This window comes from Diceros bicornis, chromosome 37, assembly GCF_020826845.1.
Source record: "Diceros bicornis minor isolate mBicDic1 chromosome 37, mDicBic1.mat.cur, whole genome shotgun sequence".
Classification (NCBI taxonomy): Eukaryota; Metazoa; Chordata; class Mammalia; order Perissodactyla; family Rhinocerotidae; genus Diceros; species Diceros bicornis.
The window spans coordinates 26,339,854-26,362,256 of record NC_080776.1 but is presented as its reverse complement, the minus strand read 5'-3'; the positions used below and the strand labels follow the sequence as shown (position 1 = coordinate 26,362,256).

General features: G+C 58.0%; 1 protein-coding gene across 5 annotated transcripts in view; it reads left to right on the top strand.

The window, feature by feature from the left end:
- HDAC4 (histone deacetylase 4) overlaps positions 1 to 22,403 on the top strand; it is a 338,393-nt gene that overhangs the window by 266,620 nt on the left and 49,370 nt on the right. For 3 of the 5 annotated variants that reach the window (XM_058533322.1, XM_058533323.1, XM_058533321.1), the window contains exons 13-16: positions 6,798 to 7,055; positions 10,107 to 10,293; positions 13,504 to 13,637; positions 16,997 to 17,117. In XM_058533322.1, the coding sequence (XP_058389305.1) occupies positions 6,798 to 7,055; positions 10,107 to 10,293; positions 13,504 to 13,637; positions 16,997 to 17,117 (700 nt within the window). The remainder of the gene's footprint in view (positions 1 to 6,797; positions 7,056 to 10,106; positions 10,294 to 13,503; positions 13,638 to 16,996; positions 17,118 to 22,403) is intronic. The other 2 variants (XM_058533325.1, XM_058533324.1) reach the window with 1 other exon arrangement.

Here is a 22,403-nt window from a genome sequence, read left to right as displayed (position 1 = left end):
ATGAACCCAGGAGCTGGCCCTGCTCACCTCCGGCCCACGATCGGAGTGATCACCGCGGCTCTCCAGCTGTGTTAGCGTCTGTGTCAGGGCCCAGCACCTTGCATACAGAAGTGTTTAATAAAGGTTTGCTGGGTGAAGGAACTTTCTGGAGAATGCATGCCATCAAAGGGCTAGTGGAGCTTTAAACTTTGGGAGTGAAATCACCCCTCTGTGTTTGCCTGCGCACGACCTCAGGTGTGGTGCAGTCTGTGTAAAGTGGAAACGTGTCAGAGGCAGGAATGGGTTTTTCTTTCTGTTAAGAAGCGAGTGTTTGAAAGCACCGCTCCGGTGGGAGTGAGGAGGCGTTCCTGCTGAAGGCGGTTCTTGCAGGGTTCCTGAACATCACATGATGGCTGGACCTATGGTGCTGGCGGTTGATGCATCCCTCGGAGGTGGACGTGTTTCCCTTTAGCTCAACGTTCTCAATTTTTTTTTGTGAGAAAGAGTTGCTCTGATCCGTGCCCGTCTTCCTCTATTGTATATACGGGATGCCGCCACAGCATGGCTTGATGAGCAGTGTGCATAGGTCCGGACCCGGGACCCGAACCTGCAACCCCGGGCTGCCAAAGTGGAACACATGACCTTAACCACTATGCCACCAGGCCAGCCCCTCGACATTCTCAATGTTGAGGAGGAGAACTTGGACTCATTTATTTGGATGGTGTAATTAATATTGGCATGTTTACCAGTTAGATTTTGGCCCTGAACGCTGGTCTGACTTTTAGAAAATGTACTGTTCTGAATATGGAGTTGCATTCATTCTCGTTTAATTGATAAAGGGGACTCCTAGGGCCAGAAGGCCATTGGAAGACAAAGAGCTGATCTGTTTGTCCAGTTCGCTGCTGTTTCACTGCCAGCATCTCCACTGTCGCGTCGCCTATGGGAGCATCACCTCCCGAGGTAGCTATGCTGTGTGGTCCGGCCCTCAGCCCCACTGGTGGAGAGCAGGGCTGCATCTCAAGGCAGAGAGGCCAAGGGGGCTGGCTCCGTGAGCACCTGCGTCACTGCTGAGCCAAGACCCCTGGTGGCCGTGTGCCGGATGGAGCCTGCTCTGCATCTCAGGGAGGCCACTGACGCAAGCTACCTGCCACTGCCGTGGTGACATCCCACCCAGGCATCCTCTATACTGAGGCCCCCCCGGGGGAGCCTCTCTGTGTCTCGGGTTGTGACGTGAGCTCCAGGGAGCTGGCAGCAGCTCGGGTTCCTGCCCCCACCCAGAGCGCCTCAGGACAGCGGGGTCTGCATGGTCCGGGCCTCCGGGAGTCCTTCACCAGAGCCAGGCTGTCTCTCATGGAAGCCCAGAATGTCCTAACTCCTCTGGAGGGGGCCTGGAGGCCTCTGCTCAGATGCCCTCATTTTCCGAGGAAGCTGAGAAGGTGCTAGAAGAAGCACTGGGGCCTTCACCCCCTGAGCAGGCTGTTCCACGTTCCCACTCTGCTGTGTCACTCTGACCGTCATCAGCCTCCCCGGGCAGGCTGGGCCCTTGCCATCTTCCACTTCCTCCCTCCTTCCCCCCCCCCTTTTTTTTTTGTGAGGAAGATTGGCCATGAGCTAACATCTGCCAATCCTCCTCTTTTTGCTGAGGAAGACTAGCCCTGAGTTAACATCCGTGCCTATCTTCCTCCACTTTATATGGGACGCCGCCACAGCATGGCTTGCCAAGTGGTGCATCGGTGCCTGGGATCCAAGCTTGCAAATCCCGGGCCGCCAAAGCAGAGTGCGTGCACTTAGCCGCTGTGCCACCGGGCCAGCCCCCCTCCTTCCCTTCTGCTGGCCTAGATCTCCCACCCATACACCCTCCAAGGGCTGCGGCCCCCAGCCACGCCCCTGCCAGGCCCTGCCAGGAAGGGCTACAGGAACAGGGTTGTGACCTCAGGAGGCTCCGTAAGACAGTGAAGATAAAAGAGGAAGGGAGTGGACGCTGCACTCCTAGCCCAGGCCGACTTGGAAGCGGAAAGCCGGGTCACGTGGGAGAGAGTGCCACAGGACGTTAACCAGAAACTTCTGAGACTTGCACCCATTCAGCCCTTAAACCTTTCTAGCGTCTTTCATGGAAGGAAGTAGAATGCAGCCCACAGATGGCAAACTGACATCAGCGGGCAGCCAGCATCTTCTCCACTGAGAAACCCGCCCAGCCGCCTCAGCCACTGAAGGAGCAACACCACCGGTGCCGGGACACTCGCCCCCACCCAGGGTCCCCGTCAGTGCCCTGCCCCAGACTCCTCCCTGGGCCCCTCCTGAGGGGATAACCCCCCTCCACGTCCAGGGCATCTTACAGAGTGACCGGTTGGACACTTCTGCAGCGTCAACCTCATACAGGCCACCTAAACACAGCGTGTGGTCTGCATCTGGACCCGAATCGGACCAGACAAGGCCACAAGTGATGTTACTGGAACAACAGAGGAAACTGGAGTACGTACAACAGGGTAGATTCGTCGCTGAATTCATCAGTGCGAGTCCCCAGCGGGTGGCTGTGTGGGGAAGGCCAGACACGTGCAGACGTGTTTCCCAGGTGGGGTCGTGCGGCCACCGCCAGCCCTCATTTAGGTCGGCAGAAGGACAGGTGACCTCTGCCCCCATCTCTTGTCCGTCCGGCTGTTTGTATCCAGGTGAAGGGCACGTGGGGTTCCTCACGCTATTCTTGACGTTTTTCTGTAGTTCTGAAATTTTAAGGAACCCATGGGAGGGAAGCCAGGCCTGGAGCGTGTCTGTCCACTAGGCGTGCTTTCCCACGGCCCCTCTCTCTCCTCTGCGGAAACAGTCTCGATTTTGTCACAGCTGGTTTCCTCCGAAGCCCCGGAGAGCCCTGGCTGGCCCCTCTGCCCTCAGTCGCTTCTCCCGGGCCTCCACCCCGAGGAGGGGCGCCGGGGCCCCATGTCCTCAGACACACTGACCGCCTCAGAGCTGGGCCTCTGAACGGCCCCCGGGTCCCTCAGGAGCTGGCACCGCCTCCGTGTCACCTCCCTGCAGGGTCAGCAGCCTCAGGTGGCCACGCCTGCTCCCCACACCTGCTCCCACCTGGCGCAGACGCTTCCCCACGGCCCTCTCCCGGGCTCATGGCACGTTGCCTGCCTCCTCGTGAGTGTCCGAGAGCTGACTCCAAGCCTACAGGTGTCCTCCTCCACAGGACAGCATGCCCTGCCGCCCCGTCTCCCTCCCCTCAGCCCTCTCCTGGCAGACGCCGGCTCTCCTTCTGGTTCTCTGGCCTTTTCTCCGGGTTTCCTTTGTCTCTGTGCTCCCTGCCTCTCACCCCTGCAGTACTGGCTCCGGGAGCTGTGCGTGGAGCCCCTGTGCTCGCGGCTTCCACTGTCCGTCTGCTCAGTGCTTCCTGACAGTCGTCTCCAGCCCTGACCTATCTCCCGAAGCCCACACTCGGATCCGCTTCTCAGGGGGCGTCTCCTCACGGTCCACCAGGCGCTTGGGTTTCAGCGTCTCTGAGCCAGGCTCCTTGCCCTGCCCTCCCGCCCTGGCCAGCCGCCTCCATCTGAGCAGCAGCCGTCCTCTGCCCCTGCCCAGTATCCCGGGGACCCCTGCTCACTCTCTACGTCCACCAGGAGCCAATGCTGCTGCCCGGCCCTCCCTCACTGCACCTGGATCCAGCCCGCTGCTGGCTTTCCGCCCTGCCTGGCTGAGCCCCCAGTGTGTCACTTTCCAGCAGGTGCTCCCCAGCCCCGCCCCATTCTCAGTCTGACCGTTTAAGATCTTTCTGCAGCACAGGCAGGAGCATGCCACCCCTCTGAGAAAGCACAGCCTCTCTCCCCTGTAGTCTGGAGGGCCAAGTCCGTGGTGTTGGGAACCTTCTAAGCATCTGTCCCCACATCCTTCACCCTGTTGTGTGAGCCTCTGTCCCCACGTCCTGTTGTCGGAGCCCCCGTCCTGCGTCCCTCACCCTGTTATGTGAGCCCCCATCCCCGCATCTTCCACCCTGACCCCTGTCCCCGTATCCTCAGCCCTGTTGCCAATTCTTTTGCACCCTGGCCTCCAGCTCATCAGAAGTCTACCCTGAAGGCCCATGCCACTCCCATATCCATCCTGGCTGCTTTTGTTCCCTCCTTGTGGGCCCTTGCCCAACCCCTCTGCTATGACATCCACTCACTGGGTCTGTCACCTAGCCACCTTCTCAATTCCCTCTCTCTTGCTCAGTAAACCTCCCATAAACCACTCAGTAAACCCCATCATGTTACCTGTCAGACTCCTCCAGGCCCTGCAGGGACAAAGGAGAGGAGAGAGTTTGTGACCTTGTCGTCCCTAAAGCCGAGGCTTTTGTTGCCATATGCTGAGGTCTGCTCCAGATGACTGTGGATGCCGGAGGCCCGGGAGAGGCTCAGCGGCCTCTGCTGTTGGGGAGTAGGTCCTCCCTGCCCCCTTCCAGCCAGGGAGTCTCAGTCTGGCACCTGCCTGAGTGGACTTGGTCTATCTACGAAGCTCACAGTGGGGCCTCGCGGGCTCCAGGTGTGCAGGAAGAAGATGGGATTGACAAGTAAGAGACCGTCACAAATCTCACAATTGCCAAGATTTTTTAAAACGCTTTCTGATAAACCAGTGTAAGAAACCTGTCAAAGCAACTGGGACAAGGTTGGCAGGTGATTCATTTGGAATCGAGTTGTTGGCTTGTACGCATCCTCCTGGCTCTCTCCCGCTCTCGCCGGCTTGCCTTCTCCTGGGATCTGTACTAACCCTGCTCTGGCCGGCTCTCTGCTCTCTGTTCCCTGTGCTGGGTCAAAATTTTCTGAGAAGTTGCCATGGGGTTGGAGATAAAGAAAGTGCCCAGTGGGTTCCCTGGCTCGACTTTCACAGTCATGCTTTACTGTAAAATGTTTATTATAAGCAGTTTAATGATGATCACATAACATAAATCCCTAGCCCAGTCTAAACTCTATTGTCTTACATCAAAGCAGGGCAGGTGCTCCAGGGTGCGAACTCAGCCATGTCTCATGTGCATGTCTACACCACAGTCTTCCTCTGGGGCCGGGGCCTGGTGTTCACCTGTACAGCTGGCCCCTGGTAACGAGCTGATAGGACACTGTGCTTGCAGAAAGTGCCCACCAAATCCATCCCATGTGGGGCAGACTGTGCCCTGTCGTGTTGTGGGTGAGAAGGCAGGCGGTTCTCTGAGGACTTGTGAAAATACAAATCCTCAGGAGTGAAAAACACGAGGCTGCCTTGAAAACCTCAGTTTCCTTCTAGAAACAGAATCAGAACATGCTGGGAAGATTTGTTCTCCACAACAGCACTGTTCTCTCACTCAGAACTCGACCAGGGGCTTCAGGGCAGTCCATGCTTCCTTAGAGCCAGGGCCAGGCCCATCTGCCGTCGACTTGTTTCCCGCGGCGGACAGACCGATCATGTGTCAAGGGAGACCCTTAGACTTGGGGCGGTGGGGAGGCACAGAGGGATGTGGAAGCACGCAGGGGCTCACCCAGCCTTCATTTGGAGGTCAGAGGACGTCCGGAGAAGCTGTGCACTGGAGGCCTTAAGGATGTCAGAGTTAGCCCAGTGCAGAGGGGCCAGGAAGGGAGGGAAGCCATGGGGAGCCCATCGGAGGACCTGCAGGTGTGGAGGACGGGGACGAGGGGGCATGTGGTGTGGTGATGCGTGGACAGCTGTGGTGTGGCTGGAGTGGGAGGTCAGAGGGAGATCTTGGAGGAGCTCACAAAGTAAGGATGGTGGGGAGGCATTTAGGGGGCTCTAAGCAGGGGAGCAGCACATGGTCAGGTTGACACATTCGAAGCTCACTGCCACGCGGAGATAGACTGGAGAAGGCCTCTCACACGGCCATGGCTGTAATCTCGGCAGGAGATGTCCTTGCCCAATGCAGGAAGGGAGCAGGAGAGTGAGGACAGGGAGGAGGGCGACTCCAGAGACACTTCAGGTGGGCAGCGTGCAGGCAGTGACAGACGGGCACCAAAGAGGGAGGGGTCAGTGAGGTGCTCGGGTTTGTGACTTAGCAGCTGGAGCTGGAGAGGATTCCATTTGCTGAGAGAGAGTCCGAGAGAAAGGAGAGATTTGGAAGAAACCTCCCTGAGTTCAGTGTTGGGCCGTGTGTGCGGTACCCGTGGGCATCCACGTTGAGCCGAGATGTCTAGCAGGCCGTCGGGTGGCGGGTCTGGAAACAAAGAGCGAGGTCGGGGCTGGGCATCTGCATGTGGGAGTTGCCAGCATGTGGAAGCTTCAGCAGGGAAAGGATTGCCCAAAAGGTGCAGTGAGCTGAGGAGCAGTCCCAGGACAGAGAGACCGAGGAGTGAGCAGGTCAGAGGAGGAGAGCAGGAGAGAGCCACCTGTCCCCTGATGAGTGCTGAGAGGCCACGATCATCGCAGTGACCTGGGACTTGGGAGCAAGCACTGGGGATGCGAGTTTTCATAGGGTGGCAGGTAGAGGAGTGTCGGGCAATGTTTCTCTCAGCGGCTGTGGCCGTAAGGAGCAGGGATAGCATTGGCCTCTCCTCTTCGCGCCCAGCTGCAGATGTGGGTTGACACCTGACTTTCATCACGCTTCTCTAGCCTGGCACACCAGGCGGGCCAGTCTGTCTCCTCCCGGGGCTGGGCAGAACCTGGGCTGGGGCCTCGGAGTTCCTCTCCCAGCACCGCGGACAGCGCCGGCGTCCTTATGTGGGTGAATGACGAGGCCTGTGACCTTAGCTCGCACGAGGACATGCCCTCAGGGTCGTCCCTCCCTTTGTTTCTGAGATACCGAGCTGTGCCTGTTCCTGTCCAACAGTCCCAGTCACCCTGGATCACCCGCTGTCTCTGCCTTGCAGATTATCCCCAAAGCCAGCGAGCCGGCCCGGCAGCCCGAGAGCCACCCTGAGGAGACGGAGGAGGAGCTCCGCGAGCACCAGGCCCTCCTGGAGGAGCCCTACCTGGACCGGCTTTCCGGGCAGAAGGAGGCGCACGCGCTGGCCGGGGTGCGGGTGAAGCAGGAGCCCATCGAGAGTGACGACGAGGAGGCTGAGCCCGCACGAGAGGCGGAGCCGGGCCAGCGCCAGCCCACGGAGCAGGAGCTGCTCTTCAGACAGGTAACCACGTGGGCGGGGGCCAGGCGGGGTGGGAGGGGACGGACAGGGGCAGGAGAGAGTGGACGGGACAGGTGGGGCAGGAGAGTGGGTGGGGGCCAGGTCCTCGGGCAGTGGCCCATGTTCCCCTCAGGGCAGTGCCCTCTGGGGGTGGTCAGTGGAAACTGGAGGGCCTCTTCCTTCCACTCCTGCCTGTCCAGGTCCTCGGCCGTCTCCCTTGTGCTGTGGGTGTGGTTTGGTGCCGATTTTATGGTAGCTGTACTAGAGACACTGGCCATTTGTCCACTGTGAGCATTTATGCACCTGCGTTCCAGCAAATGCTGGCCCCAAACTCCTTGGGGATGGTTTTCTTTCAGATCTGTAGGCCATCCATAACGTAAATTCAAGTGTTGGCAGGATTCAGCATAATCACTAAAGGCAGGGAGAGGGAGATTGATTTCTTAATTGATCAAAAAGGTAGGCCTGACCTACCTGGGGCCAAGGAGGCAGTGGTGACCAGCCTTACAGATCCAGAAAAGCAGTGTGAGCCAGGTACCCAGAGCCAGTAAGGTCCCCAGGTACTGACAGAGAATAACCAAACTCACAGGAGACTGATGAATAGATCCAATGAATGATTTATTAATTTATAGTGAAAAATAAAACTGCCAAGTCAACAAAACACTAGGACAGCTGGCCAGCAAGTCGGAAACCCCATGTTAGAAGCCCGAGTGCCACCAGGGAGGTTGCTTGTTCCTGATAAAGGGCGTGAGAGCCAAGGGCGCCCGTGAGGTAGAGTCTGATCGTTTCCTCCAGGGGTGGAGCTGCGTCTGGGGTATGGGGGCCCTGGCTCATCTGCTCCCTTCTTGCTAGGCTTCATGCCAGCTACCCAGCCAGGTACCCCCCCTGACAGCCGAGGTGTGCACCCGTTGCTGCTCCTCGGTCCCCTGCCACAACTCCTGACACACAGGATCAGCTCTTAGATTTCTCTCGAGACCTCAGGGTTGGCAGCAGGCCATGCCCTCCACGGCTGACTTTATAGTACTTTTTCTGTTTCTCATGCAGAGGGCGGCCTGTCTCGTTTCTCGGGCCACTTTGTTGGCACCCCAGGCACTAACCCACTACTCTGCCAAGTGTGATGGAGCCAACACTGAATGAAAACAGAGAGGTTACGCCAGGAGGAAGCTGCCGTCTTTTCTGTTGTGCAGGCTCGTGCCTGCCTGTCTGTCCTAGTGGTCATGGCCCGGGAGGGGGCTTCATGCCCGTGTGGGTGGGAGGGCCTTGCGCGTTGATGAAGGAAGCCAATCTCTTAGTGGAACTGAAATCAGTGTTATTAGTACACCGATACAGAGTTGGAAAATTTTTAGGGCTAGCGTGGTGTGGATGATGAAGTGGTCAGTGTTTGTTTAGTTGTGCTCCAAGCCTGAGACAGTTGTTAGAAACGCTCATTTTCTGTATTCTCTGGAGAATAATGGGCAGGGCTCCCTATCAAGGGGAACTTGGTGGTACGTGGAGCAGCCTGCAGACATAAACATCAGTCGGGGTATCCCATGTTTCGTGGCCTCTGTGTCCGGGAGAGGTGCTGGTGGGTTTGGGTGGCTGTGAGCCCGTTGGAGGCAGGGAGCCCCCTCAGCAGAACTGTGAGAGGGACACCCACTCTCGGGGAGGGAGGCCCTGTGGGGGCGCCTCGCACTCCCAACTCGTCTGCAGAGAGGCGGCTCCGGGCCTGCCGTCCAGGTGCCCCCAGCGTCTCGGGCTCTCCTCCTCCGCCCCTCCTGCCTCTCCTTCTGAAGGGCAGGCAGTTGGGAGCCCGGGCAGGGGGGAGCTCTCCCTCTGCTTACGGCCCTGGATGGGCCCTGCCTCACAGCCTGCTGTGCGCCTGCTCCTCGCCCGGGGCCGGGGCATTGGACCTGGTGTCCCCAGGTGACAAGATTTGTTCATAAAAACCCAGGCACGCCTCGTGGTGGAGTTTGCAGGCGTGAAGGCCCCTCAGCCTGGATGGCGGGACGTCATGCTGTGCCTTCCTTCCGGTCTCAGGAGGCCTGGGGAGCAGGCTCTGCAGCTCCTCAGGACGGGCTGGCGGGTGGGCTGTGCAGCCGCGTCTCCACCACGCTCTGTCTGGCCCCACTCCGCCTCCCAGGGGGCACGCACTCAGGGTCTCCCTCCCTCGGGGCCCAGGCCCCTGGCTGAGTGCCCCACGCTCCACAGACCCAGCATCCACCCCTGCAGTGGCCCTGGGTCCAAGACCCTCTCCCGTCCACCTCTCCAGCCCTTCTGGGGTCTTCGTTCGTGTGTTCCTCCCTGGCTCAGGGTCCGAGGAGAGAAGAGACGTGGTGGATTAGCACTGTCCGCCCAGCGACGGCGAGGCAGCGGTGCCCCTGCGCAGGGAGCAGACCATCCCTGCTGCTGAGGGTAGCAGAGACCCGCCACTTCAGACCCGAGGTCCCTGAGTGTTGAAACCTCCTGTTTCAGGTCCGTGTAGTATCGTGTGCTTACAGAACCCAGCTCTTCACAAAGAAACGTAACTTTGGTGAAAAAGAATGTTTCATAAAAGTGTGTTTTTAACTCACTCTCTTATTACCCTGGTTATTTTTGCTGAAAGAAGGCTAAAGTGGGATCCTGGAGATTATCCTTCTGGGTCCCCACCTCCTCAGAGGTGCGTCCACATCCTCCTGGCCCCGCAATGCCCTGCTGGTTGGGCGTCTGGAGCCTTGGCAGGATGTTTCTTTCCTCTTTGCTTCAGCCGTTCTCTCCATCCTCGAGTGATGTGAGATGGTGAGAGACCCGGAGAGGGAAAAGGGTCGCTAGTGAAGAGTTAGCATTTCTGTTCTGTGATGGGCTTTTTCCCCAAGTTTCTGGCGTACAGATCAAGTACTCTTGGTCCAAACCAAGACAACAACAAACGAGCAGGAGGCTGGGGCTCCTCGGGTGTCTGGCTGCCCCAGTGGCTCTGCCGCCGTGTGCTGCACGTGGGTGAGTGATGGATGGAGGAATGATGGCAGGAAAGGGGTACGCCGTGTGGCCTGCAGCCCGGAGGTGGGAGGTTACCAACGAAAGCACTGTCTCCTCTCCCCCCAGCAAGCCCTCCTCCTGGAACAGCAGCGGATCCACCAGCTGAGGAACTACCAGGCGTCGATGGAGGCCGCTGGCATCCCCGTGTCCTTCGGCGGCCACCGGCCTCTATCCCGGGCACAGTCGTCCCCGGCGTCTGCCACTTTCCCCATGTCTGTGCAGGAGCCCCCCACCAAGCCGAGGTTCACCACAGGTAATGCGTGTGGGGAGGGCAGGCCGGCCATGGGTGGGGCCGTGGGTGGCCCTGTTTGCCTTGCGGACCAGAGCCCCTGTGTGAGACGTGGTTAGCAGCTGGAGCAGAGCAAGGGAGGCACTGCGTTGGGGCCTGTGCTGTCCAAAGGGTGAGGTGTCAGGCTGGGCGTGGGGTTGAGGACAGGCCACTTCCAGGGCTGGCGGGCCGGCGACCTCGCACCTGGCCCGACTCCTGCACCTGGGCCTAGACTGGGTAGGGGAGCAGATGGATCCATCACTGAGGCTCCCTTCTCACCCACCCCTTCTGCTATCCTGGGGGTCTGTGCTGGGCTTCCCATCTGTGGTCAGCAGGGTAATGAACTAGCCATTTCTCGTCAGTCCCTCCTTGAGCTGAGCCCACATCCAGGGCCTTGACCGTGAGGCCCAGGGAACCGACGGGAATCGTGTCCACACTGTGAGTCACGCTCGTGTGAGAACAGAGCTTAGCCAGCCCCCAGGCTCTTGCTTTCTGGATCGACTTGTCCTCCCGCTGTTGCCAGCCGTCGTGCTCCTTCCATCTGCGCCGTCTCGTGCCGCCCACCCCACCCCTTCGGGAGCCGGGCGAAGTCTGCTGGCAGGAAGCTGGTTTCTGCCTGAAGACACCACTCCAGCAGTCAGCAGTGCGAACTTGGTGGGCGGAGGCGGCGTGCGTCCACCAGGTGCTGAGGCTCCGGGCTCGCAGGCCCGGCACTGCCCGGAGTCCCACACCCGGCCCCCAGCCCTGCCGGGAGGGCAGCCAGACGGCTCTTCACACGCTCTCATCTAGTGTTTCTTCCCACCGGCATAGTGAGAAAAAGCTATCTCGACAGGATGGTTTCATCCTTCCACCACGCCTCGTAAAACGTCGCCTTTTTCTGCACACTGTAATGTCTAAATGTGGCTGAGTCCTCTTTGCCGGGTCGTAGAAGGATTGTGCTCACATTCAGAGAAAAATTTAAGTAGTGGTTATCTGGAACTTAAATTGTTGCTTTTCAGAAAGAAAACTACAAAGGGTCACAAATAGAGTCAGCAGGTGACCCTTCCAGAAGTGGAAGCCTGGCCACCAGCTGGGATGAGAAGAGCGTGGCTCCGAGACCCCAGGCCCATAGCGCGTGGGGAGGCTGCCACGAGGACGGGCCAGGAGGGCGCACGCGGGCCCTCGGGTCTGCGTGCCGTCAGCAGGAGTGGGCCTGCGGGCCGCCTGTAGCTGTGCTTTCTCAGTTTGTCTTCACTGTTCCTTTTCACAAAATGTACAGAACGGAGCATGCTCACTGTGAAAACACAAACAGGACGGGCGCTCTGAGAAGTTCGCACTGCCCCTGACCCCGCTCCCCGGGGGTGGCTGCTGCTGGGAGTTTGGTGTAAATCTTCCAGAGTGATTTCTGTGCACAGCGAGATGGACAGACGGACGCAGACACCGTTTATTTGACAAAAACGGGTTCTCGCGCCCGTGTGCGTTTGGCTCTCGCCCCCGCTCTCCCCTATCCGTGTGGCCCGGAGAGTGGCTGCGTGGCCTCCTGGCGGCTCCACCTTAGCTCTGTGCACTCATGCTCCCTCCCCGTCGCTCTCTGCTCCAGTTGGCCAGCTGTCAGAGGGAATCCCAGCGGTGTCCCGCTTGAAGGTTCCAGCCACATGCCCAGTAAACATCGGCAAACTGTTTTATCCCCGTGATGCTGTTCAATGGGTGGGCTGTAGTCTTTGTCCTGCTGGACGTCTGGATCGTTGACACACTTGTGTACATGCATGTCATATAGCCATGTGTATGTACATGTGTAGACCTGTATATATGGGTGTGTATGGCCATTACAAGCCACTAAATGCACCCACTTGTCTATACATGTCTTCCACACACCTTAGTTCACTGATCGTCGGTTTCTGCGTTTGGGTCCTGTAAGCCTGCTCCTAACCTGTTGCTTTTTTACCAGAATTCCCATCCCTCTTCCTCCCACCCCTACCACTCAGTTTTGCTAGTACACCCAGAATTCCCCCAATGCAGGGGGACTGACTCCTATAAGCCTGACTCACAAGAGACTGAGTGAGGAGGTCCGGGACCTGCAGGTGTCCAGCTGGGCCCTGTGGAAACAGGCTCATCTGGAAGCTCTGCTCCCCGGTGGGTGGTGATGCTGGCGCCACTTTCCAGCATGAAACACACAGGTTGTAGCATGGGTCTGTCTGACTATAGCTAGTGCTTTACAGCACAGTGCTCCTGCCTTTCTCTGCCTGAATGAGCAGGTATTAACAACAGATGCCCCTTAGCAGAGATCTGTCTGCCGAGGGCATCCATTCACCTAGCCTGGCCTTCCCGTTGTCAGGACCCTGGCAGCCCAGGTGTATGAGGTGACACAGATAGTGCTGCAAGCAGGGACAGCGGGCACCTGTCCTGGCAGATGTCAGCTGGGGGCCGACCCTTCCCCTAACAGGAGGGGGCATGGAACAGGGGTGCGCCCTGGAGGGAGCCTTGGGGGTGCACTCAGCACCCACCTGCCCTTCCCCCATCTCCAGCCTCGTCTCCAGATGTGCAGGATACAGCCACTTCGCAGCGTCTTCCTGACCGTGACATCGGGCACTTTGATTGGTCTGGGAGTGTCACCGTTTCCCTCCACAGCAGAGCATGGGCTGGCTGAGCCTCTCTCCCTGCGGGCCGGCTCTGTGCTTTCAGCTGCGTCCCGAATGACCAGGCAAACCTAGGTAGTTCACGCAATGTTCTGGACTCCGGTTATATCCGTTTCTGTGTGAATTTTAAGTGCACTTGTGTTTGCCTGTTTGTGTGTGTGCTTTCACACACTTGTCCCAGCGACTCTGGAAGTTTCCAAGGGCAGGAACCGAGTTTCGTCCTCCTTCTGAACCCCAAGAAGCTCAAACAGTTCTCAGGGCACCAGAGTCACTTCATAGAGAGGTTGGCCCCTGACCACGTAGACTGGCATCTTTGGACCAAACTCTTGTTTCTGGAAGTCAGCGCCATCCTCTGTGATGTGAATGCCGCACACTTTTCGACCCAGAGGGCTGAGTCCTTGGGGTGGGGCTCTGACCTGCTCCCCTCCATGCAGGCCACTCGGCTGCCCCCGACCCCGGCGGTGCTGGCTCAGATGTTCTGGCCAGTGCCGTGAGCAGGGGCTCGGCCTCACGTGGTGGGCGGCTGCTGAGGACCCCCGGCAGCCCCGCTCACGGTGCCCGCCTCTGCCCTCTGCTGCAGGCCTCGTGTACGACACGCTGATGCTGAAGCACCAGTGCACCTGTGGGAACACTAACAGCCACCCGGAGCACGCCGGGAGGATCCAGAGCATCTGGTCCCGGCTGCAGGAGACCGGCCTCCGAGGCAAATGTGAGGTAAGGCCAGGCCGGAGGCCAGCAGGGAGGGTGGCCACGCAGGCCTGCGGGAATCAGGGGCGGATTGTGTGACAGCCTGGGGGAGGGGCCTGTGAGCATCTCCATGGTGACATTGGGCACTGCGGGTGCACAGGCCTGCCTTCTGGAAGAAGCCCAGGCTGCTCTCCCAAAAGCTCAAGTCCTCCCTGCAGGAAGGTCCCCCTCTGTCCTGTACCCTCTGTTCTCCTGCACCCCTCTGTCCTGTACTCCTCTGTCCTGCACCCCTCCTTACCCAGCGCGCTTTTGCTGAACCCCACGGCTGCTTGTTTTCCTTCTGGTCGTTTCCCTGGAGAAACCATTCCCACCCTTGCTGTGTCAGTGCCCAGGACGCCCAGCCAGGCCGTCCTCGGACCTCTGCCACCAGGGCAGGATCTGGAGGCCCACAAGGGAGCTCAGTCCTGTTGGGTTTTTTTTGTTGCGTGGTCTCTCACTTTAACATTTCCAAAAGCTTCTCCAGGGGTGTGGGGAGAGCCTTAGGCCTTTGAGGTGTTTCTCAGAATTAAAGTTCCTGCCCGGCACAGACCGAGTGGGGATAGAGTCTGGTCTGCTTGGAATTCGGTTCACAGGCACAGCGTCGCCACCCGCCTACTCTTAAGTCCAGTGAGAAGGTTCCAACGACCCTATATCTGGGACTGGTCGTCAGTTTCCCTGCTGCCTGGTGGTGGTGGTGGCTACACTAGCTCTCAGACGAGGAGGGCTTGGTCCCCAGCCCTCCCACCTGTCGGAGGCACCGGAGTTCACTCTGCCCCACACGTGGCTGCAGTGGACCCTGGGCCCACGAGGACTGGAAGGCTTGCTGAGTAACCTCCTGAGGTTCCTTCCTCCTTCTGCTGGGGGCGCAGCATTTCCATGAAGTGACCGACTTGTGCCCTTTGCCCTGGAGGGCAGCCGTCATGAGGATCTGGAGCTCTTGAGCGGGGGAGGCGTCTTAGCAGGTGTCAGGGAGGCCCCGCGACAGTGCGAGCATGGAGAGCAGGGCTCCAGGCTCTGGGGTGCCGGTGTCCTTGTGTGTGGAGTGGGGCTGGCAGCTCTAGGATGATGGCGCCCAGCCCCTGACGTGCCCACCAAGTGGGGAACCTGCTGCGTCCCCACACACACTGGGAATCCCTCGAAACTAAGATGGACGCAGGGTGGCATGTGCTGCTCTGCGGGGTGTCCCTGGAAAGCCAGAGCCCTGCAATTGAGGAAAACCATCCACATCCATCCGTCACAGCCCTAGTGCCCCCGGGCCAGGCCCGGGAGAGCAAGTGTGGCCAGAATCCCTGTCCATGAGTCTGCCGGCTCCTCCCATAGGAGCCGGAATAGTGAGGAGTTTGTCCACCTGTTTCAAATGACCCCATTTTGTTACCGGCTCTATGGTGGTAGGTGATTTTTGGAGAGGGAAGGGGCACCAAGGCTGGCTCCCGCGTCCTGTCCTGAAGTGCCTGCTGGGGTGGAGAGCAACCCCGGGGTTGCTGGGCGAGGAGCGGGTGCCCTGCTCTGGGATCCACGAGGCTGCGCCACTGGGGGGCAGCAGCGCCCCAGCCACGGGTTCCGAGGAAACCATCCCCTTCCCCCTCCTGCGCCCGGCCCGCAGGACCGGCCTGACCCAGGCCCTGCTCATCTTCCAAGGGGCGGCTCGGGGCGTCCGAAGTCCTTGTGACTTACTTCTTATCCCCTCACGCCCCCCCAGGAGGGTCCACTCAGGCCTGAGGAAGTCCCTCAGCCAGCAGCTGGGGGGGAGAAGGTGAAAACACACAGGCGAACAGAGACCACACTGCCCTCCGCCTTCCTTAGGTACCCTGGGGGGATGTGCCAACAGGGGGGATGTGGCCGCAGGGGTCCTGGTACTAGAGAGGACAAGGGTCTGTGGGGCCATGGGCTCAGACCTGAGCCGGCAGGACGGTCGGGAAGAGACCAAGTGACGCACGGAGCTTCCACGCTGCACAGCCATCAGGAATGCAGAGTGGGCACCGTTGACGTGTGGGGACGCTCACCTCGGGGCACGCCTCCCAGTTCAGAGGGTGACGCGTGGTCACTCAGCCCAAGGAAACATGGCGTCCCTGCCTTCACTGGCCAGGCTCCCAGCGCAGGCCTCTGAGACAGCAGAGCACAGGACCCAGGCACTGGACACAGGCTGTAGGAATAGGCCCCTGACAGAGGAGAAGTTAGAGGGACCGGTGGTGCTGTGGCTTCCCAGGGTCCCCGACCACTCAGAGGCCAGAGCCAGCCCAGAGCCCAGGCCTCCCAGGCAGCCCCCAAGCTCTGGGTGGACGGCTGTCGGGGGCCTCTGTGGGGTGGGCTCCTCCTCCATGCTGCTGCGTTGGGCTCGGTGTGGTGGTGAAGGGCGTGGAGCTGGGTGGGAGAGCTTTCCTGCGGGCCCATGACCCTCTCCACACTGAGGGGTTGCGCCAGCAGGGACCTGGCGCAGAGGGCTTGTGTCCAGCCCTTCTGCTCTTTACCTCCTACATCAGTGGGCGTCTCTGGGGAAGCTGTCATACTACTGTGAGCAGTGACAGGCCCTCCCTGGAGCTTTCAGGGGCGAGAGCAGCCCCTGGCCTGCCTTTGTGCCAGGGGAGCATGGTGTTGGCCTCAGTGTGCCCAGGCATGCCCTAGATCATCACCCCCAAGTCCGCAGGGTCAGGGTCGACTCTTCCCGTCTTATGCTAACCTGAAAGCCACTTCAGTGTGAAAGGTTAACTTTAATTTCACTTTTAATAGGTTAAGTAAATGTAGTTCAACTAAAGAATAGTAATTTTCATGTTAATTTCTGGGGAAAATTCTGAAAGTAGCCCGGGAGTCTTGATTTGAGGAATTTCCAAACCAAAGAAAAACGCAGAGGACCGCAGATAGCGATCTGAGGCTTCAGGCTTTCGCACTTGCTCTCAGGAAGGCCCGCTTTTCCCTGCTGCTCAGCGATGCTCAGGGGGCTCGGCGTCCAGCTTCCCCCAAATGAGAACTAAGCGAGCAGCCGCCCCGCCCTGGCAGTTCCCTCTATTTTAAGACGAGACCCCAGCAGTTGGAAAGCAAAGTAAGAATTTGATGGCAATGTTTGTGTGACAGTGAAGGTCAAAGCCTTGAGGGCGGGGATTATCTTTTTAAATGTTTTCAAAGTTAAAATCAAAGTGTAAACCCTCTGAAACATTTTTAAAACATTTTTAAAATATTCTATTGGGTGATATTTGCTTTTTATTTTGCAATAACCAAATAATTTTGTGCTTGTGCACATATTAAATTCATTTTCCTTTTGGCTGGTGGTTTTCGTGGGAGTTGTTTTCTGTTGAAACTGAACCCAGACGCGTAGGGGAGGTGTGAGCGTCGTCTGTGTTCTGTCCCTGCAGTGCATCCGCGGACGGAAGGCCACCCTGGAGGAGCTGCAGACGGTGCATTCGGAGGCGCACACCCTGCTCTATGGCACCAACCCCCTCAACAGGCAGAAACTGGACAGTAAGAAACTTCTAGGTATTTCAAGGCCTTCTTTACTTTTACTGCCCGAGGTTGTGTTTCCAGCCCTGCGCTCGCTCGACGCCGCTCTGCGCCTGGCTGTAGAAGCACGGCCTGCTGTCCCGTCCTCGGCCCCCGTGGCGGTGGCAGTTCACCAGGCTCCGTCTGGGCGGCTGGGACAGGGATGGCCCTTCCCCGTGGTGCCCAGGCCAGGTTCTAAGGTGAGGGGCTGGAAGAGAAATTCTCACCCTTGGCGTTCACGAGGGCCACGGGTTGCTTGCGTTGTGTCAGTGTGTTAGGTAGAAAATGGGCTGAGAACTGCTGTTTTTGCAGAATCTTCAGTCACAGAACTTAGATGCTAGAGGCTGATCAGGGTCCTCGAGCTCCCGACCTGCAGTCTAGCCCTGGCTGGCTATGAGCCTGGATCGGTTTGAGCGCCACTTGAAAGCTCATCAGGGGAAAGGCAACAGGTGGCCCAGAGAGTGTTTGCTGCGGGGTGAGGCGCGCAGGCAGCCCTGCATGAGGGATCGTAGGGGAGAGCGGGGCCTGAGAGAAAGAACTTCTCAACAGGCATCTCCTGCCCGGGAGGTGGTGAGAGTCTCGCCATAGGGCATCTTCAACAGAGGCAGGCGGGTCCTGACAGCCGTGCAGGGCCCCTTGGGCTCCCCACGCGACACCACCCCGGTCAGGGCCTTCCTGGGTAATTTCCGGCCAGCTTCCCAGCCGCCTTGAACTGGGACAGTCACCAACTGTGGGTTTCCTTCTGCGATCTCTGCCTCCACTCCCTGGGGAGAGAAGCCCCCACGAGCTCCTCCCTGAGCCTGAGGCAAAACAGGGAGAAGGGGGTCCGGGCGTCACAAACACTGGGGTAACTGGGCGGGGCAGAGGAGAGGGGTGGGCTGTCGCTGTTCCTTGTTTCTTTGGAAATGTTGGGAAGGTCGGCTCTGCGCCAGGCCCTGTGCTGGGCAGCTGTGAACCTCGTGGGGATCCCGCTGCAGTGTAGCCTTCCTTCATTCATGCACACATTCACTCACTTATGCATTAATTCACTCATTCACTGAGGGAGCACATCTTCTGTGCCGGACACCCTGAGGGTGCTGAATCCTCCAATGGGGTTGAAGTGGCCACTGCCCTCGGAGAGCGTGGAGCTGGTGGGGCCGTGAGGAAACGTGGGTTCTGGCCCAAGGTGGCTGTCCGTGCCCTACTGCCCTCTAGTAACAGGGCTTTTAAAAGACATCAACACTCCTGCTCGGGGAGACAGGAAGGGAGCCAGCAGCAGGAGAGCCTGGAGGCTGCAGAGCAGATAGACAGCGGTGCCGGACAACAGATGTAAGGAAGTGGACACCTGAGCCAGCACTGGGGACAGAGACCGCCTGACACAGCCCACTGATTTAGACAGCCCAGGGATGGCAACTGCAGAGACCCTGGACCCAGGGTCAGGGCAGGGAGGGGTCTGGGCCAAAGGGGTCTGAGAGGCCTGCACCCCTATGCCGTCCCAACTCCACGGCCCTGGACAGAAAAGGCACAGGGACCCTGGGCTGGGCTGGACGTCACACACAGAGCAGGGTGAAGGCACTAGCCTGCCTCACACCACCCCTCCCTGCTCCCAGCACGCTGATCTTTACCCCCCAGGCAGAGACAGGAGACCCCTCTTCAGAGATTGAGCAGCCCAAAGGAAGCTGACATTGGGGGCACCCTGACAACAGCCCCCCAAGATCCCCGACAGGAGCTCACAACTCATAAGCCCACTGTGTCAGCTGGAACTTGCAGCAGCCTTTAGATCCTCACTCTTAGGCATGCGCGGGCGACCAAGGATTATCCACACCTGGGAAGTGCTTAGCAGGGAGGTAGAGTCTGAAACAAAGCAGCTCAGAGGACACACTTCCGGGGTGGGGGGGAGATGGAGAGGACCCTCAAGTGCCAGCTAAAGAAGTGAATCGGCCAGTTGTTTACCCTCGAAACAAGTTTATTCGGTAACGACCAGAAGGACTGCAGTTCGGGATGTGCATGCCATGGCACGCCATAGGCAAACCCTATGTCCACCACACGAGGACAAAGGAAGGGAGCTGCTTTATAGAGGAAAACGGGGAGAGGAAGCGGCTGCTTAGAACCAAAGTCCACTGGGGGAAGTAGCAGTGCAGGGTGGTGGCTACTTCTCATTGGATGGGTGAGGCAGTTTCTCATTGGCTGGGCTGTTTCTGGGCGGGGAGGAAAATCTGTCCTCCTGCTGAGTAGTAAGGTGGTAAACGCCCTCCTGTGGAGATGCAAGCAGAGAGGCATGTCTCCTCCTGATGGAGTAATGGACGAGGTGTGATAGGGCGTGAGAACTCCCCCTACAGGCCTTCCCCACTCTGATTTAGTTGAGGTTTCTCTCATTCATTTCACAAAAAACCAAAACTATCGTCACTATCCTTAAGGAGAGGAGCTGTTCCATTCATGTAACGTGAACAAGTGCACTAGAAACGGAAGGCAGAACATTCAGAGACAGTACGATAAACACAATTGTAGAAATGGAGAATCCTCGGGCTGGATGATGAGTTGAGTCAGTCCCCTGGAAAGCAGAGCGAACAAGTGACAAGAGCTGGAAACGGGGAGGAAAAATGAGGAAATGAAAGGCGTGTGCCAGGCACGCGGGGCCCGCAGAGCAGGAGCTTCCGTATAAAGTGGAGAGGCAGGGAGAGAGTGTTGCGGAGGAAGCATGAGCAGGTCCCAGAGCTGAAGGACAAGCCGCCGACTGCGCGGACCCCCACCAGGGAGCCACTGGAAAATCTCAGAACAGCGGGGACAAGGCCAGATGCCACAAGATTCCAGGGAGACAGCCGGGTCTGCTCCTCAGGAGCAGAGCAAGGTCTTCCAGCTCTGAGGGAAGATTCTTGCCAGCCTGAAGTTGTTATCCAGCTAGGCTATCGGTTGAGTATAAGGGTGAAATAAAGGCACGTGCAGACACGCAAGGTCTCAAGAATGTCACCTTTCATGCACCCTCTCTTAGGCTGCTGGAGGACATGCTCCACCGAAACAGAAGGAGGTTGAAAGAGAAGCCCTCTGGGCCACGGGCAGGAGGTCCACCCCTGTGTTGTCCGTCCCAGCTGCCGTAACAAAATTCCACAGACTGGGCGGCTTATAGACAGCAGAAGTTTATTGCTCCCGGTTGTGGAAGCTGGAAGTCCAAGGTCAGAGTGCCACCATGGTCGGCGAGGGCCTCTTCTGGTCACAGACTTCTCGCTGTGTCCTCCATGGTAGAAGGAGGAGGGGTTCTGTGGGGTCTCTTTATAAGGGTGTTAATCCCGTTCATGAGAGCTCTGCCCTCGTGACCTAATCACCTCCCAAAGGTCCCACCTCCTAACACCATCACACTGGGCATAGGAATTCCAACGTGCATTTTGCAGGGACACGAACATTCAGGCCACAGCAATCACAGAGGCCAGCCCCCCTAGGTTGGCAAAGGCAGGTCCAGGAGGTGGCCGTGTTCCCAGAACAGTGTGGCTGAGAGCCTGCCTCTTGGGCTGTCTGCACCAACAAGTCAGATGCCACTAGACCGCCATGCTCACCGGATCAGGACGCTCAGGGGCCTGTCCCAGGGTCTCCTCTGGCTTCCTCTCGTCTCGGCCATGCAGCTCCTGCTTCTCCCTCCAGGCCTTGCCACCTGATCAGCTGGGGCTCACTTCCCTCACCTAGGTCTTCCACACCTGGAAGCGGAAGTGGGTCTTGGTGGGCTGAGAAAGGACCTCCAGAGCCCCTTGCCCTCCCAGCCACGTCCTGGGCCTGGTGCACAGCCCTACCAGGTGCTCCTCCTGTCCTGAGCCCTGTTCCCCAAGACACACTCGGAACCTCGGGAAAGCTGATGCCAGAGCGTGACCCCGAGACTCCCTCCAGCCCGTCTTGTCCTAGGTGCCATGGCCTCACAGGCACTTTGGTCCTCTGCCTACACAAAGTCTAAGAGAGCGCCCAGTGCCCAGGATTCTCCAGGATCCTCCGGGAACTGTCACTGCTTCCAGGGAGGAGCCTTGGCTGCCTGGAGTGGTTTCCTCCAGCACTGGAGAGGAGCCTGTGTGTCCCGTGATCTCACTGGGGCTGCCAGGGCACAGATCTGGTAACCCCCTGACTTCAGCAGCTGCTGGGAGTTTGCTGGATGGCCTCAAGTTGGAGAGTGGTCCCTATAGGCACTGAGAGGCATCAGGTGTGGGCTCTCCCCGAACATGCGCAGTTCCGCTGGCCTACCCGCATTCTCTTTCTAAGTGGTGAAGGCTCTTCCTGGTTCACCCTAACGCTTCCTTGTCCATCTTCAAAGAGCTGGCTGTTGGTCAACCCACTACCGAAAACCCTTTTCTACCTTAGTCTTCGAAACTTGTGAAATTCAGCAGGGTAGGAGGTTAAAGTAATTTGGAGGAGTGTTTCCATGTCAAAGGTGGAGGCGGGCTTGAGTTATTAAGCTAGTTTCCAACTAGGTTTAGGATAGATGATCAGAAATGAGAGAGAGAAACCGGAAATGTGGGATCCTTAGGGAACAGTAAACGGTGGGTGTGCTGAGGGGACCTGGAGCTTTCCAACCAGTTGACGGACCATCGATTGCCTCGTGGGTGGAGTTGCGCCCTCTCTTCAGTTCAGGCCGACATCGCCAGTTCCTTGAAGCCCCCTCTCTCGTTTGTGGTTTCTTTGTGGAAACATTTTTCCATCTTCATACCCCATTCCTCTCCTGGTGGGCAGCCATTTGAGTATATATAGTGTTTATTTTGTTAGCCAAGTGTGTCGTTGCAAAATGTATGTTATTTGAGAGTGTGTGTGTGTTTAATTTACATCAATGATATTATAAATTATTCTATTTCCTTTTTCTTTTCTGCTAAACTTTGGGTTTTAAATGCTGTTCACATTGCGATGAGGACACCTACTCGGTGACCTTCTTACCACTCAAGGACTATTTTTAAATTTCTGAGGATTGTCCTAACTGAGAAACTTCATTACGATCAGTCTGAGTATTCCAGACAGAGTAATAGCTGGTGATTACCTTAGATGTCGTTACCATAACCCTAATTAGGTGTTTAAACACTACTGTGTGATTTCCCTTCCCCTTTTAATTAAATCCACAAATTTCTAAGCCCTATGCAGAAAGGCTTGTGTAGTTAGAGCAGTGACACACAGATGGGCTGGGCTGGCTGAGGGGACAGCAGACACTCGAGGGGGCTGGTCCATCCCCACCCTGGAAATTCCTGGAAGTTGGGGGTTCATCTTCTGATGGTGGCAACTTGGAAAGGGGCCCGCTCTGGTGGCTGAGGAGTTTGGGGGCACCGTGTAAGCGCCTGGCGTGCT